A 12,102-nucleotide genomic window follows, 5' to 3' on the forward strand; every position below is an offset into this window, starting at 1 on the left:
AGAAGCGAGTCACCCATGTGAGTCTTATTGACAAACCATCTTGTACAAAGGTAACACTGCTTACATATATTACTGACAAAGTGAAATATTTACTACTGTTAGCAAATAGGACAAATGGAGTACTGTCATTCCAATACATTTCAGGCTTAGTTTTCATTCAAAACTAATAACCTTTAAAGATTGTTTTAATCTGCAGATCAAAAAGTATATCAGCTTTTAACCTATGATAATTGTGAAGTGGAAATGTATGTTTTTTTATTATTATTATACTTTAAGTTCTGGGTTACATGTGCAGAACATGCAGTTTTGTTACATAGGTATACATGTGCCATGGTGGTTTGCTGCACCCATCAACCCGTCACCTACTTTAGGTATTTCTCCTAATGTTATCCCTCCCCTAGCCCCCCACCCCCCATAGGCCCTGGTGTGTGATGTTCCCCTCCCTGTGTCCATGTGTTCTCATTGTTCAACTCCCACTTATGAGTGAGAACATGTGGTGTTTGGTTTTCTGATCTTATGATAGTTTGCCGAGAATGATGGTTTCCAGCTTCATCCATGTCCCTGCAAAGGACATGAACTCATCCTTTTTTTGGCTGCATAGTATCCCATGGTGTATATGTGTGTAAATATATGTGTGTGTGTTTTTTTTAACCATCTATATCTGCCCAACCTTCTGCCTTGGCAGCATTATTCTCTGACATCTCATTATTTATTTAGAGGCTGGTTATTAAGATTGGGTAATAACAACCCACATTTCCTGGATTCCTTATTAAAGAGAAAGTCATGTCTCATTTCCTAGACTAGCTAGATGTGTTGTTTCACTTAAATACCAGGGCCATAAAATAAAATGAGCCCAGAGGGGAGGACAGACAAAAGACAATGCACTTTGTATTTGAGCCCTTATCACCAAGTGTTCCAAGGGCATTGATGAATTGTGATCCATTCCTTGTGTTGGTAACAAATAATCCAGATAACCTGAGTGAATGGAAAATATTTTCTGAGATAAGATCATTTTCCTTTGGTCAGACTCAGTGTATGATAAACAGTGGGGGGAAAAACAAAAGTAAATTCTCTTCCCAGCCTCAGTGCCATGTTACAGGATTACATTGATTAGAAATCACAGATAATTGCTGTAGGCAACACATTTCCCATTCATGACAGTATTTTGATTAAGATTTTGCAGTTTTGGTTAGTCAATGCATATTAATTAACTGTCTATTGTGTATCTAGTACTGTGCTAAGTACTATTGGCAAAGCCAAACAGACGCCAAATGGTCTCTGGCTCTGAAAAACTCAGTTTTCCTCAGCAACACAGGCCCCACATACTTGAAACATCGGGAAAAGAAAATACAAGGCCATGCATAATTAGGTAAAATGTGTGACAGAGGCCATAAGTTTTACAGTAATTCAGAAAAATGGAAAGAACGGATGTGGCAGCACCCCTGTGGAAGTCTCTGGAGAGCTGAGCCCTGAAGAACAGTGGCATTTATGTTGGGCAAATAAAGGGGGATGAAAAGCACAACCAAGCCTTGAGTAGAATGAAAGTTGTGGAGCATCTAGGGAATGTCATCTCTTAAACAGTTCCTATCCTATAGGTTTTACTTCCACCGTATCTCTCAAATCGGGCCCCACCTCAGCATCTCCACTGCCTTCACTTGTTACCTGGACTATGACAGCTGTGTGCCTAGTCTCCCTTTGCCCACTCTGGCCCCTTCCCGTCCATTCTGTCTTCTCAGAATAAGCTTGTATACAACCATGTTATTTTATGAAAGGGCTAATTCTAGTTCTGCTATAGAGTAGTAGTAGAAGAAATGTAAGCCCAGATCCTAGATTTGATTGGATGTTCTATTATCTTGGCTTACCTTGCTTGCAGTTTACCTCGTAAGGCCGCTACAAAGTAAAATGACTATACGAAGTTTCATAATGCTTAACTTTACACACTGCACTGTAATTTGCAAGGCCGTTGTGTCTTTAACAGGCGGTACTTTGGAGAGAAGATTGGGTTATATTTTGCCTGGTTGGGCTGGTACACCGGCATGCTCTTCCCAGCTGCCTTCATTGGATTGTTTGTCTTTTTGTATGGCGTCACCACTCTGGATCACAGCCAAGTCAGGTACGGGGAGCTCTTGGATGAGTTTGCCTTTGTTTAGTACTTAGAGGTGGCTGTTTGCACTTTGGGGGTATTCACAGATTGTGGAGACATTTAGCTTTTCACTCAAACTTCCTACCCTCTCATGGAAAAACTCAAAGTTTAAGTTCACTAGGACCTCTCCATCCATTGTCCTTGCTGCCATGGTCTTCAGATACCATGCAAGTAAAAGTTACCTTTTCAGACATGCAAGCCACTATATATCCACAGAACAAGCCAGCTTCATTCACTGGCTATAAGTGCTCTCTTTTTTTACTTTTTCACTTTTTTTCTCAGCTGATACTGCAAAATAGTGAACTAACAATTCTCTCTTATGAATTGTGTGTTTTTACAACTTGAGCCAGAAAGACATCTCACCAGCTTGCTAGTATCTTGGGAGCGGTTCAGTGTCGATGACCATTATCTTGGTTGTCTCACCAGAATATAGGTCAAGGTACTCACAGAGATCTTGTTGCAAGGCTGGACAATGATCTTAAATTGTAAATGTGCCTTTTAAATGTGATTGCAAAAATAAAAGTGAGTGATTAAGCCTCCCACCTACGAAAACATTTTACTTTCTGGTGAAATTGTTAATGTGTTAGTTAAATATAGTTTTCCCCCAGGATAGGGCTAGAATCTCTAGTCATTTATGTTTTGTTTTCCATATTAGTTTTAACTTATCATACACATAGAGATCAAGATAAGTATCTTTATATATCTTCTTACTCCCTTAATTCAGTATGAAATTGCTTCAGACCTTTGAAAAGTGAAGGACATTTCTATAATTTGGGATATAACAATCAATGTTTGGCTTCATGTATTTTCCTGAGTTTAACTTATTAATACATGAAGATAAGGAACAGCCTCATAAGTAGGTTTACCAAATTATTTAAATGGGCAAGAACTTGTTTACATTAATAACAGATAAAGCTAAGATGCTTCTAAGGGCAAACATTTAACCTACTGGATCTTATTTACTAGTTGAACATTCTGGTGAAGTTAGAAAAAAATGTTCCATGTCATCAAAAAGCAGTCCTTTCTGTTCTCTTTTCCAGTAAAGAAGTCTGCCAAGCTACAGATATCATCATGTGTCCTGTGTGTGATAAATACTGCCCATTCATGAGGCTGTCAGACAGCTGTGTATATGCCAAGGTAATTTCAAACTGTAGCATTTTAGATGAATTGAATTTAACATACACCTTCCTGAGGGATGGTGGGTAACTCTATTCTGTCATTTCCAGTCTTTGATTTTCAAGTGAATGTTGTAGGATAGACTTATCTCCATCATTCAGTATTCTAATTCCCATATCTTTGTTAATTGTCCATGTATTTGGAAGGCATGGCTCTAGACATCATCCATGGAGCTGCAGCATGGCACAGTGTGAGGAGCATGGTGCTGGAGTCAGAGAAAGTTAGGTCCAAATTTTGACTCTGCTGTTTACCATTTCTCTATCTGGGAATAAGATATTTAACTTCTTTGAGTCTCAGTTTTCTCATCTGCAAAATGGAGACCATGATGCTTGTTTCACACGGAGTTAAGGTGTATACTGAGCATAGTGCTTGGTAAATAGACCTCAGTAAATGACAGCTATCATCATTTGCCTCCTCTTCATCATCATTTTTGTCAAAATGACCTCCATTTAAGGCTAGCTCAGCCACTTACCTCTTTAGCCCTGAAATGTGCCCCCTTTCTAAGAAACTCTTTTTTCATAGAAAGAAGCTCAGTCTTCTGAGCTTTCTTGTCTCTAAAATACAGGAAATATGTGTCCTCTCTGTCCTACCCTATTGGCATGACGTGAGGACTAAAGAAGAGAATATATGTGAAAGTGCTATGAGAAAAAAAAATACATGGCACCACTATTTCTATTATGTGTTATTGCATACCTCTTTCTCGTGATATGTCTTACTTTATTTCTTAGACATATTCGTCACATTCCTAGAGTTTTTTGATACTTAGGTGGTGGTGTCCCTAACACAAAACAATAGCTGAAGTTTGGGTTTGTGAAGACTTTTCCAAGAGCTACTGCCTTTTGGCTTACCCAGATTCAGATATAAATGGCATTGGCAGATTTTATCCAGCTTTTGTAATCACTGAAGCCTGGATCTATCTAATTACTCTCTTGGCATTGCAGAGTTTTGTTCATTTTAAACGAGGGAACATTTGATAGGCAACCCAGGATCCCGCCTATCTATAATGTCTTTAGTACTGCAGGTGGCCGGTCTGTGTGGGAGGAGCCCAGACTGCAGCAGTGAGCTGTGGTTTTAGAAAGATTTGAGCTCTTATGTTGCAAGGGACAAAAAAAGCACAAAATGCTCTGAGCCCTATCTTTAGGAAACACTCAGATAGACCTGAGTGGATAAGGATAAATTTAACAGAGTGACTTTAGGACATAGAGATTTGGTGAGCATCAAGAGCTTTGTCAGTAATATAATTTTGTTTAAAGGTCAGATATAAGCCTGAATGACTCAGGTTTTAAAATTCTGCTTCTGGGGAAACCCCAAAAGCAGAAGCCTAGTTTTTTTTTAATGTGGAAAGATATGCTTGAGTAAAATTCTCTTTTTAGGAGATCCTTAATAATTCTTTTAAAGAATCATCATGAATAGTTTATGAGTGCTCAGATTTTATAGGGGCTTATTTTGGGAGTTATTCTCCCTAACTTAAGACCTAGAACAATAATAATTATAGTAGTTACAGCTATAATAATAGCTAGACAATCTACATTGATTATTTCTAATTCTCACAGCAACTTCAGGATAGGTGTTATTATTTCCATTTTATTCAGAGACTCAAAGAGGTAAAAATTACTCATGCATGGTCATGCAGCAATAAGTAGCTGGGCCTTGGTTTATTGCATTGCAAAACATGCCTTCTTTACCACTATGCCCTACTGAGCCACAAGATGTTTAGATTCTGAATTTAACATTTGGCCTTGCCTAGAAACTTAGTAAAATGACAGATAAAAAGCCTTAGAATGACAGAATTGGAGTTATACAGGGTTTCCTTTAGAAATATTTATTAGAGATGTCAGAGTGATTTCATGGGACTGTGGATACACAGAAATATTAGATCAGATTGGAGCTGGGATCTAGTCCAATCAGTGGCTGTTCTGCTGATAGGGATGCTGTATCCTTGACTCTTGTGTTTGCAAGAATCAGAAACCCAACTCCAACTGGCTTAGGCAGAAAGTGACGTAATGGTACATTTTGCCAGAACAGATACTGGGGTGGCTCACACTGTGGGATCATGAGGGTCTCACAGCCTGGAACTGGTCCTCCAGGGACCCCGGTGTCCCTGCCCACATGATCATTCTGTAGACTAGTTCTCTGTACAACAGAAAAGACGGCTACCAGCTGCCTTGGCTCCAGGCTTACGTTTTCCTTCCCTTGTCTCCTTAAGTGGATTTTTGTGCTTATTTTAAACTCCTGGTCTGCTGCTACACTATGTCTATGGGAATCTTCTTTGGAGGGGAGGGGTTGTTGTCTTCCCCATATATTTCATTATTTTGGCCTGTTGTGTACTTGTCCTCTGGAGGTGTCAGCCACTTTGAGTAAGGGTCAGAGGCCAAGGCCAAGTTTGTCAGTCCTGGTGAGTTACAGAGAGGACAGCATGCCCCAGGCACGACTGAGTGCTACTTCTCTATCAGAGGACTTTTCTGGTCAGTTTCATTTTTAAACCTGCTTAGAACAAAGCAGAATTGGGCACTTTCCCTTGATTGTAATCTGCCAATGCTGGGGTTTAAGAGGAGATGGACTATGGAGTGAATGCCCCAGGGCAGCTATCCAGGTAGCACCTGCTTTTCACCCATGTCTAACAGAGCAGGACTTTGAGCATTCCCTGATATTGCTCCAGGAACACCAGCACCTGTGGTGTGGCCTGCTTAGCTGATTTCTGAGGGAGGGGAAACTAATTGTCCAATGGCCATTTGAGGGAGAGAGGCTAGAGTAGAGCTTATGTATTTCTCTAACCTGTGCTCTCACTCTGCCTGGTATCTACAACCTACCTCTCCCCACACACCACCACCATCACACACATACCAGTTCAAGATAACCTCCCATCTCCCCTGAGGTTTCTCAGGGTCTTTGTTTTTTGTTTTTGTGTTTTGTTAGTTCCTGGAATCTACTACCTTGCTTCTCCAGGACTGATTTTGGCAGAAGGTGTCATCAGCTTAAGCTAACTGACTATCTCATTGGGAACCGGAGCCCCTATAACCTTACCCCTCCTAATTCATATATTGTCAAATTGATAACTGCAGCAGAAAGCTGTCTGTCTCCAAATGTTTGTGTATCAGCCCCAGGGCAGTATTCTGATTGGTTCTATTTTGAGCCATGTGTCCCTTGGGACCAGCAGGAGCTACCTAGAGAAAGGAGAATGGAAGACAGATGATCTGGGTAGCCAAAACAATGATAACTGCAGTCCATTCCAGAATGGACACTGATGGTGCAAGCTACATTTTCTAGCAACTCTCAGTAAATACTCTGATAGAGGCTGGGCACGGTGGCTCATGCCTGTAATCCCAGCACTTGAGTCAGAATCCATCTCAAAAACAAACAAACAACAACAAACTCTGATAGAGAGCACAGTCCAGTCAAATACCACTAGAACCTTCAAGCTTGGTTTGATACTGAGTGCCCAATATACAGCTTAACATTCCCTCTGGCATATGAGATAGATAAGCTTCAGACATTTGTCTCACAGTAGGTATTTGAGTGCTGCCCATCTCTCCTCTATTCAAAGAAAGAGAAACTTCTGGAATAATCTGAAATACTTCACGTTCTGATATAACATGAAAAACCTCTTTATATTTGGTGCATTCTCGAAGGAACAATAAAGTATACTTTATAGGTAGCTATAAAGTACCCCCAAAAAAGGTTATTCTTTATGAACCTATCAGTCATCATTTCAATTTGTCATGGACATTGGTATTATTTATACTGGAGGCAGGAATGAGCTTGGCAGTTTTGCAGTAAAAATGGATATTTTTGCTTTCTTCTGTGGTGTTTGCAATAGAATATATTATTCTAGCAATAAAGTATTGCTGGCTGTCTTTGTGTTATGTGCAGTAGGTAAATATAGTGATTACCCAAGGTTTTAATAAGGGTAGAGTTGGATTTAGTTAATGGTTCTGCTCTTTTTTATAAGGCTGAAATCCAGAGGGCAGCCCAGAAAATGTTTGCTCAAAACTGCATAAACAAAATAGCCGTGTTTTCAAAGTGAATAAATGAGGCATTAAAAACAGTGCTTGGGAAGTTGAAAACCTTTAAAGCAGCACTAACAATACCTTCCTGGTCCTAAATATAACTATATCCATACACATGTGTATGTGTATAAGAGTTTTGTTGTGCACAAAAGGGAATTGTTAGTAGCACTATTGGGGATGCTGATAAATGTTCAACTAGATGATAACCACATAAAGAGAACAAATTGTATCCTCTATATATGAACTACCTTGCAATTAGAGGAAGCCTTTTCTTATTTATGGTTCAAAAGGAATATTCCCCCCACCCAAAACAAAGCCTGTAAAACTCATCATATAATCACAGCTATTTTTACAGAGCTTGAAAAAATTTGAATTGGAATATCATATATGAGAAATTAACTCAGCACTGATTCTTATTATTCACAGGTAACCCACCTTTTTGACAATGGAGCCACTGTCTTCTTTGCTGTTTTCATGGCAGTCTGGGGTAAGTGTTCTATAACCATAAAACTTGAGTTTTCCTCATATGCCCTATGATATATTCCTTTAGAAGTTTCACTTTGGATGTGAAAGAAAGACGCTTGAGTAAATGGAATTAGCTTTCCTATTAGTAGAAAGTTGGTAAATAATTTATTGGGTTTATTTTAACGATATTGTAGAAGAGAGACATGTCTGATTTCTCTTAAACCTTCAACAATGTCATTAGCACTCTGTTATTAGAGTAGAATTTACTTTCTGTTGGACACAGAAATAAAGCTTATGGTACAACTTTAGTTTAGGTCAGGGGAGAACTGAAACACCATCTCAGTATATATAGGACTTTCTATTGTAAGTGGCTAATGTGTGAGTACCCACCTTTAGCTTTCTTCTAGCTCTGTACAAAATTACCCCTAAAAACAAGGTCTATTCACAGGACTGACTGAGCTTTTTGATATCACTTCAAGCTAACAGCCCCATCACACAAGGTGTGATGGAAACAGTCAAATATTTGGAAGTAACAGGACTTGATTGAAATCTCAACTCCCTTTACACACTAGGCTGTGTGATTTTTGGCAAGTTATTTAACCTACCTCTTTGTAAAATGGGTTAACTAATATATAATAGTCAAATAATTATAAAGCTTCAATTTAGTGACATAGAAAAACATCTCACAAATTCATGGAAAGCAGTTAATGGCAGTTACCTTTGGAAAGGAAGATTCATGGAAGAGTAAGTGAACAACGAGGAGAGACAAACTTTATGCTATATATTTTTAGTCTGGTTTGAATTTTTTACAATTATATTTTTCTCCTATAACTTTAATTGCCAAAATCTGAATTTTGATGTAACAAAATTCTACTAACTTTAGACTTAGGCTCATCTTGTTCATTATGTCTGCTATGAATGTTGGAATCTTCCCCATCTTTCAGGCCCCAGCTGAAATGTCATCTGCTCCAGCCAAAAGATGTCTTTCTCCTTTGAATTTCCATGGCATTTTGTTCTTAGGGCACTTAAAATTATTTTCACACATAACTTGTCTTGCATAGTAGATTTATGGTCCTTGAGGACCATTATGATTATCAGAGATCTCATATTTTTTTTTTGAGATAGATGGAATCAGTAAGTTTCTGTTGGATGGATGGGTGGGTCAATGGATAGATAGGTGGATGGATGGATGGATGGATGGATGGAAGGAAAGAAGGAAAAAGAGAAGAAGAAAGAAAAAGAAATTACCAAAAGTATTTATTTATGATACAGTGAATGTATTTAAGAGGTCTTTTTTGATAAGTGGAAACATAAAACCTTGTTCACTTGAGGGAGCTTGTTCTTGATATATTGTGTCTTTTCTACCTAGAGACTGTCAAAGGAAAATTGTCCCACCCATCACAGCTCTGTTGAAGGGGCATGTTTTGAACCCCATGACTCCAGTCCCTCTCAGCCAGTAAGCATTTGAACCAAGATCAGTCAAACCACAGGTTGATGAGTGGCCTGGCAAAAGGCCTGAGGTTCTGCCCAGACAAGAACTGGTAGGGCCACCCAGATTCTTATTCTCCAGAATGTGGACTAGAAAATGTAAAGGGAAATAGGGAGTTAGCAGCAGGAACGGACACTGAAAAATACAGAGGGCAGGAGGGAGGGAAAAAAAGAAAGATTAAAATTGACCATTGAGTAGAAGTAGGGACCAGGAGGAATTAGGAGGCTGAAGTTATGAGAATCAGAACCTAGAAATAGATAGAAGCAAAGAACTAGTGGAAAAATTAGAGGGCGAAAAAGCCAACTGGGAGAAAATGTAAGACAACCAGAGAGAAGCAAAGAGAGAATATAGCCAAGTCATGTTATTAGTGGAGTGTCAGGATGAAGACCCAGACTCTCTTGTGGCTGAGGCCTCTCTCAAGCTTCGGGCTTCCATATCCTGTCTCTGAATAGGCCATGTATTTTTTCCTGTAGGATTCCTGCCTCCCTTGGTGGACCTTGTGAAAAGCTTTCACTGTTCATGCTACCCTTAATGCTTCTCTATCCCTTGCAAACAAACTAACCCTACCAGAATTTTGATTACAGGCCTGAGCTCTCAGATAAAGAATGCGTATATAGTTTTACTAGACTCTATTAGTATCATACACCGTGATTCGGATAAGCCATATAATGCTTAAGCTTTGCCATGGTCACAAATGAGGGGACTTTGGAAATGTATTCATTTCCTAAACCAGTATTATAAATACTAAATGTATTCTGTAAACCTTAATGTATATAGTATTCTGTAAACCTAAATACTAAATGTATATTGTAAACCTAAATGTATTCTTTTCCTAAACTTTTCAGGTCATAGCACACATAAAAATGAAAATATTTACACAGCATGCTGCTGTACATGGAGGAGCTTCCTCATGGCCATGGATAGGGCTGTCCCAAACACCCTAGCCTCAGAAGCCACAAGGGTTGAAAGGGGCATTATTATTATTCCTGGCATAGTCATTTGGAAGTTCTGCCTTGGGCTGCTAATTTACTGTGCAATGAGTTAATGCTTCTATATAAGAGTGGTATCCTGGTGGTATCCTGGAAGAATTAAAACACAAAACTTCGTTACCCACTTCAATATTTCACCAATTTCAAATATACTTTGAATTAAATAATGGTTTCTTCTCACAGTTTACCTCCTGAGACTACATAGAAGTAAATTTTGGTATGATGACATTTGTTCATAAGGCAGAGGTTATTACTCTCCCCCACTACCTCCATTATAAAATGGATTGCATGCCCTCTTTGCAAGTTGTGTTTTATGTTATAGATGACAAATAGGTTTTGTTTTATCCCCTTGCCAACCTCAGCTGATTGGTGCTGGCTGCCTGGAGCATGGAGTTGAGAAGTTTCTGAGGTTGAAAGTGGGTGGATTGGAGATTTAACAGCCCTTGTGGTTTGGAGTATACTTTGTAAGACTCTGATGGATGTTTTATAATAAACTTTGGGCACAAAGGAACATTTTAGGGCCATTCCAGGCAAGACATGCCTGGAATAATTCACTCTCTGAATTGCTTTGTCTTAGATGACAACTTATTGCTTAAATCCCATATTATTCCCAGAAATGTGCTAGTTTGAGAAAAAGAATGAGTTGCCCCAAGTGTTTCTTTGTAGATAGAGATAATGCCTTTTGCAGAAATCTGAAAGAGTCAACAATATTAACAGTTATATTAATAGCATTCATTTCTGAGGGATTACCATGTACTAAATGCAGTCCTAAGCATTGCCCATGTATCATCTCATTTAATCTCTCCAGCAAGCTTTTAAAAAGGTACTGTTCTTATCCTCATATGACAGATAAGGAAACTGCAGCAGTAGCTAGAAAGTGGCAAAGCCAAGAGTTAAACTGGGCAGTGTGAGCTCCTCTGCTCTACTGCTAGAATCAGGTGTTGTTTGTTACCATTTCCTTCTGTTTTAGAGACCTGAACCTTAAAATAAAGGACTGCTATGCCTGTCCTGAACCTCATTTATCCTGCTTTGAGACAGTAATGTTCTGTAAAAATGTGTCAGTTCTAATGGAGCTCAGTTTAATGGTCTCAGGATCATCTCTTATGATTGACAAGTTACAGCATTAAAGAAAACAAATGCACTCTATTTTCAGGAAATTGCTAGATATGGAGCTGATGAGAACAGATGTAAGTGGTTTACAAGACTTCTGAAGGGCTGGGCCTGATGTGTTCATTTTGTTACCTTTGCTTTGTGTGTTCACCGGAAAAAAATAATAAGGCTCCATCTGTAACCAGTTTGTAGCAACTGGGAGGGCCTTGGCATTGGGTTAGGAATCCTGACAGAACTCTACTACCTTTGTTCAGGTCACGTTTGTGTGAGTGCAGGGGCTCCCTCGGGATCCCTGAGGTATGCTGTGAGCCTGGGTCTGGGCTGGAATTACAGTGTGGCCCATTCCTCAATGCTCATTTTTGTTCAGAAAGGTCCAAGGGGCAGAATGATTATGGACTAAATAACTCCTCTCCCGAGGGAAAAAAATGAGTCATCAGGGAACTAGATGTTGGCAGAGACCTGTCAGGGAAGCAGATTATTTCCCTCTGTTCTGTTTCTGGTTTGGTTTGTTTTTTTTCTCTCTCTCCCCCTTGTTTTTCATTTTTTACTTCTAGGATTGCCAAAAGTTAAGTTATCCCCAGTAAACACACCAAGCAAGATCCACAAAGCTCTTTAATCAAAATGACAAGATGGTAATTATTTAGTGTGATCCTGTTAGTAATTGGTGAATGAAGTATGTCTCATTTAAAAAAATAAATTTTGCAAGAATCAGCCTTTTGTTTC

At 39.1% G+C, this 12,102-nt stretch overlaps 1 protein-coding gene across 6 annotated transcripts in view; it reads left to right on the forward strand.

Annotated features, from left to right (window-relative positions):
• Nucleotides 1-12,102, forward strand: part of ANO4 (anoctamin 4) — a 417,441-nt gene that overhangs the window by 323,221 nt on the left and 82,118 nt on the right. For all 6 annotated transcript variants that reach the window (XM_055358773.1, XM_055358771.1, XM_055358774.1 and 3 more), the window contains 3 exons: nucleotides 1,979-2,113; nucleotides 3,184-3,280; nucleotides 7,753-7,813. In XM_055358773.1, coding sequence (XP_055214748.1) covers nucleotides 1,979-2,113; nucleotides 3,184-3,280; nucleotides 7,753-7,813 — 293 coding nt within the window. The remainder of the gene's footprint in view (nucleotides 1-1,978; nucleotides 2,114-3,183; nucleotides 3,281-7,752; nucleotides 7,814-12,102) is intronic.

This window comes from Gorilla gorilla, chromosome 10 (genome assembly GCF_029281585.2).
Source record: "Gorilla gorilla gorilla isolate KB3781 chromosome 10, NHGRI_mGorGor1-v2.1_pri, whole genome shotgun sequence".
NCBI classification, from domain to species: Eukaryota; Metazoa; Chordata; class Mammalia; order Primates; family Hominidae; genus Gorilla; species Gorilla gorilla.